The sequence below is a fragment of the Raphanus sativus genome, chromosome 4, assembly GCF_000801105.2.
Source record: "Raphanus sativus cultivar WK10039 chromosome 4, ASM80110v3, whole genome shotgun sequence".
NCBI classification, from domain to species: Eukaryota; Viridiplantae; Streptophyta; class Magnoliopsida; order Brassicales; family Brassicaceae; genus Raphanus; species Raphanus sativus.
The window spans coordinates 22,930,729-22,936,099 of record NC_079514.1 but is presented as its reverse complement, the minus strand read 5'-3'; the positions used below and the strand labels follow the sequence as shown (position 1 = coordinate 22,936,099).

Sequence of the window (5,371 nt, the reverse complement as noted above, 5' to 3'; positions counted from 1 at the left end):
TCTCATAATTGTAATAATATAATAATTCAAAACAAAAAGGCCTCTCAAAAATGAATTTTCTATTTTTAATAGTATATTATTGTTACTTTTCAGAAATATGTATTATGTTGACCAGTCAAATTTGCAAGACCTGTTATAGCACCCTTATTATGTAGTTTCACAAAAATAAGTTATTAGCAGATATATACTAATATTCTAATACAATTTGTATTTTTAATTAAATTTGATTTTTATAGCTGCTTAACTCAATGAAAACATGAAATTTGCTATATTAATTAATGCAAGAAATTCTTGGAGAATTTGTACAGAGAATTGTCTCTTCATCTTTCTCTAACTTTATGATTTTTTTTTCTTAATTAGTGAGAAATTAGTGAGATACTATGTGAGAACTCATTAATGGACATGCTCTTATAGGCTCATATGTATTAGATTGAGAGCTGTGGATAGAGAGAGGTTCATGTAGCTATTCAGCAAAGTATTCTCATTGGATTTATACCCGAAATAGTTAGGAAGAGAGACTAAAAGACTAAAAGACTAAACTACTACGTAACTTTATTATTCTCTCATGGATCTGAAATTCACTCGTGAATAGTTCGGAAAGGCTTGTATGTCTTGACACTGCTTATCAGTCCTGCGATGGATCCAGCAGCAGCTAAGAGTGATACAATCAAGCAAACCCAGCACAACACTTTTAGCCCAATCCATCTAGGAGAGTGCTTCTTAACCTTAGTCTGTGCAATATGCATCTCGACGGGGAAATAAACCGTTAAAGGCCAGAACGAAGCTGCTCCGATAAGACCCAAGATGGCGTTGAAGAAAGGGAATATCATAGCTACAACAGTTGTTATAACCACGTATGCCGTCCTCCATACCAGCCTGAAGATGCTGATGTTGAATTTTCCAAGGAAAGGTACGTTTACTGAATATTCAGAAGTGATAAACTTGTTGTCAGGCCAGTTTCTATTGCATCTCTTCTCAACAAACTGGAAGATCGGCTGCGCAAACACCTATAAAATCATGTTTTTCTTCCATTAGCTAAAGAGAAGGACTGTGCAAAAACCAATCTCTCTCTTTGTTGTTTTTGGTTTTTACCTGATAAGCACCGATAAGGTGGAAAGCAATGCAAGCGTTTGCAAAGTCAATGAGCCAAAAGGGCTCGTAAAACCCGAAATCTGTGAGGAAATCTCCAGGCGCTTTGTTTCCAAATGCAGCATAGCCGAGACAGCCACATAAGATGTAGAAGAAAGAGGTGGTTGACACTCCAACAAGGCTTGCTCTTTTCATAGATTTGTTTTCTGCTGGGCTAGATTTCAATGTATCCTGCAAAATGAATCAAGCTCTCACCGATTAGTGCATGCAAAATCAGCATATCTTACACTTTTATCAAGTTTGGTCCCATGTGTTACACTTAATCTTTATTAAACTATCATTTTCTAGTCAACATATATAATCTTTTGTATCAAATACCGTAACACTGTTGATTAGAGTTATTTCATTTGTTAGATGTGGAAAATAGATTGACAATATCTTTGAATGTGACTTCTTGTCATTAATATGCGCATGTTATTCCTTTAAGCTTAAAGACAGATTCTCTTCCTTTTTGATTCCTTTGAGTAAAGCAAACAAAAGTGCTCCACACAGAATGTGATTGTCATTGTCAATAATCTCTAACCCCAATTCTGTCGACAGGTTCATATTCAAAGCTGTCAAAGACTCACTAAAAATTGAAATAACTTACCTGAATCTCAATGAGAACGGTGGCGTAAGCATATGCAAACGCTATGTCACCAACCGCTTGAAACGATCTCCATATCTTCTGAGTCGCGGTTACATCAACTCCTACCACCGTACCCGTCATATTCGTCTTACCGACTTTCCCACCTTTTCATATCGTAACATATTAACCGTTAGTTTTGTAATCTTGTTTATGCCTTATTTCATTTACTACTGGTGGACAACTTGGTCCATAAATTGTTACCACAACTGATATGTTTAGTAATGGCAATTTTGCTACTATATTTGTTATGCACCTGCGACGGTCGCGATGGCTAGACCAATCCCAATAGTTGCGTAGGTGAAGGACATAACCGCAGCCATAATGGAGAGAAAAGAGAGCTTGTGAAAATTTGGAATTTGGCTAAGAATAACCTGAATGATACCGAAAGCCGCCATATACGGATAGCTCGACAAAGTACAATCTGCGTCGTGTCCTTTATTGTGGAAACAATTTGCTTTCCCGATCGCTCTGCGCAAACACCATAACCACATAGTTGACTTACCCCAGACTAATAATAACATATAGATATAGTAACCGGTGATACAGTAATATAACATATTCACACATAGTTGACTTACACCAGACTAATAGAAGCAGTGATGGTGTACCCAACAGTGATCCCTATCAGATTCCCATACTGTGCCACTCCACACAGCTGCACTTTCCTACCACCTGTGGATTTACAATAATGAAAATATTACGTAGTCTATTATTAATTATTATGTATTTACTAATGTTTGAAGCTATTAATTTATTTTCTGTTTCATAAAGCAAAAACAAAATACTCCACGGAACTATATATAATACTTCCATCAACATCCAAAACCAACAATGCTCCTAATACCACCAAAACCGTCGGTCTCATATGTCAAAACATCTTTAATATCTGTTTTCCTCGGTTCACGCAATTTTGGATCATTATAAACAGTATTAAATTTTATCGATATATTGAAATTATTTTGAATATACTATTGAAAGATAAAGCCAAAATTTCAGCCTAACTAATTATTTCAACATCAACAGTAAAACTGGAAGTTAAAGACGGTCACCACACATCTACATTGAAGTCAATCTTTTACTATAAATTTGTAAGTGAATTCATAATGTTTCTCTTGATATTGATTATCGTGTTTATCAATTGTGTTTTTTTAAACACTGGTCGACTAAATCATCATATAATATCAATTACAATCAAGAGAGCAAAATCTCAAATTTATTGAACAAGGCAACATACTATCAACTGGTTGAATTATCATCTTTGTGAAAAACAGTCTAATTATTCATCTCAGCGACCATAGTGTATAGTTTGAAATTAAAAGGATAATTACCAATGTTTGTATGTTCAGTCAAATTTTTAATACCTAAAAAGATATAGACCAGCTGTAGACTGTAGTACGTCAATCCGCTGTCTTTCTAATAAATAAAATTTGCAGGGAATTAAAGAAAATGCTTGAAAATCTAAAGTTTCATTTACTTTATCTACAATCCTAGCACAACCAATCGGATGCACATACAAGATTCATCATCCTAAGTTCCTAACTAAATACCACACAACATAAGTATCTAAAATAGTGATGCATAGTTCTTTTAATACAAAACCATGCTTTAAAAATAAAATTATTTCACATAACTGAACATTTGGTAATGAACCCCATTAAGAAAAGAAAATATTAAAGTTGCTATAAAAAGTGTTAATTTAATTTTCAATCTAATGTGAAAAAGAGAACAGAGAAAAAAACATACCGAGGTAAGAACGAACAACGTCCATGTAAGTGTAGTTTCGTTTTCCTGTGACGGGATCCGGCGCACGGTAGCAATCAGCGAGCATCGTAGAAGTGAAATAAGTGATAAAAGAGAAAATGACCAAAATCAAAAGCCCTGCGATCCAACCAAGCTGAGCTATCGCCCATGCCAATGACAAAACTCCGGAGCCTATCACCGCCGTGATAATATGCGCACTCGCCGTAAGCCACGTCCCCGTCCTCTTCTCTCGGCCGTCGTCATCTACGTTCTTTGTATGATCGGACTCGGCGTAGACGTTGCCAGATTCCGCCGCGGGGTGCTCGTGTTCGGTGTTGAAACTCTTCATAGTTTGACACAGAGAAAGGAACAAGCAAAGAGGAAAGAAAGAGAGAGAGAGGAAGAAGATAAGTAAATGAGTAAGTAGAGAAAGTTAATGAAGAAGTACTCTAGTTAGTCAATGATTTTGTGTTTACGTAATAGCTTATATATAGACATACTTGTATATGTATGCCTATATAAATACAATGTCGTTGTAGCATATATGCCAATACGTGTTCAATTTCAACTCTTATTACTTTTTTTGTGCACACAGCTCTTATTACTTAAAACAAGATTTTCAACTTCCGCAACGCGCAAGTTTTACTTTAACAATTAGTTTTATTTTATAATAATAATATATAAATCGTATATATAAAATTTTCTATAAAATCGCATTCAAAGTAGTATGCTTTAATATTTATCATATTTAAGTTCTGATAAAATTATACCATTTAAATAACAAATTCAGACCTCTTCATTTATATATGTGTATTTTATAAATGTATTTGTATTGTTTACTAATCATATTTTTTTAGATTGTCGATGCACATTATTTAATTCTACAATATTATAAATATTTTATCTCTAATTTTATCTAGTTTCTATTTGAATGGCATAAAAAGATTAATTCATATGGACAATGTCCAACTTTGATTTGTATTTTTTTTACTTTGCTTTGCTTGGTATTTACCAAATTTTAAAATGAAAATATGATTATTATATACTTATTGTGTGAATATATTTATTTAAATACTATTATTTATTTCTTTTAAATGCATATCAAATAGTATAATATCTAGATTTAGCTCTTAATCATAATAGCTATATTAGATATACTTATTGTGTGAATATATTTATTTAAATAGCTATTATTTATTTACGAACTGTGACCTCACTGTCCCTTGTTTCGTATCGATTGGAGTTACCGTTGAAAATTTACAACAAAAACCGCGAAGACTTGTTTTCTCGTGTAAGTTTGAATCGTACGTATGAAACAGCAAAAATTAGCTTGAAACACCAGATGCCTCGTTTATACGATTAGATTAAACCTTTCTACAAACTGGCGTCGTATCAAAGGTGATTCCTCAAAGAAATCGTAAAAACACTTAGAGCCGAAAGACTGCTTAAAGATGTCTCGAATGCGGCTGAAAGCCACTTGCAGTTTTAAACTTGAATAGGCCCTAGATCACTATGACGGTTCCCTTCTTGTCCGCAGGAGAAGAAAAATGTTAATTTTGGGGGATAAATGTCAAGTTTCGAGGATAATTGTCAAGATCGAAGAAAAAAGGAATATTTCCGCAAGATGATAAACTCGACCTAGGGGCAGAAGAGGAAAGCCCAAATCGACCGTAGGAGGAGTATATAAGGAGTTTAGAGACGAGAGACAGACACAGAGACTTCTAGAACTCTTTGCACTTAGAAACCCTAGCCCTTATTTTCGACATGCTTGGTTTCTATGACTTGCACTCATTCCAGACGAACTCGCCCAGGCAGTTCGATATCTTGTTCCACTCTTTCAATTGAACAACGTTC

At 34.4% G+C, this 5,371-nt stretch overlaps 1 protein-coding gene across 1 annotated transcript; it reads right to left on the bottom strand.

The window, feature by feature from the left end:
• Positions 1–460: 460 nt before the first annotated feature.
• On the bottom strand, positions 461–3,996 carry LOC108811701 (amino acid permease 1). The gene is made up of 6 exons (XM_018583821.2): positions 3,521–3,996; positions 2,356–2,449; positions 2,031–2,245; positions 1,739–1,881; positions 1,093–1,320; positions 461–1,007 (listed from the first exon to the last, which is right to left on the bottom strand). Exons 1-6 carry the CDS (start codon positions 3,864–3,866, stop codon positions 579–581), a joined length of 1,455 nt encoding a protein of 484 aa, XP_018439323.2. The 5' UTR covers positions 3,867–3,996; the 3' UTR covers positions 461–578.
• Between the last annotated feature and the right edge of the window lie 1,375 nt (positions 3,997–5,371).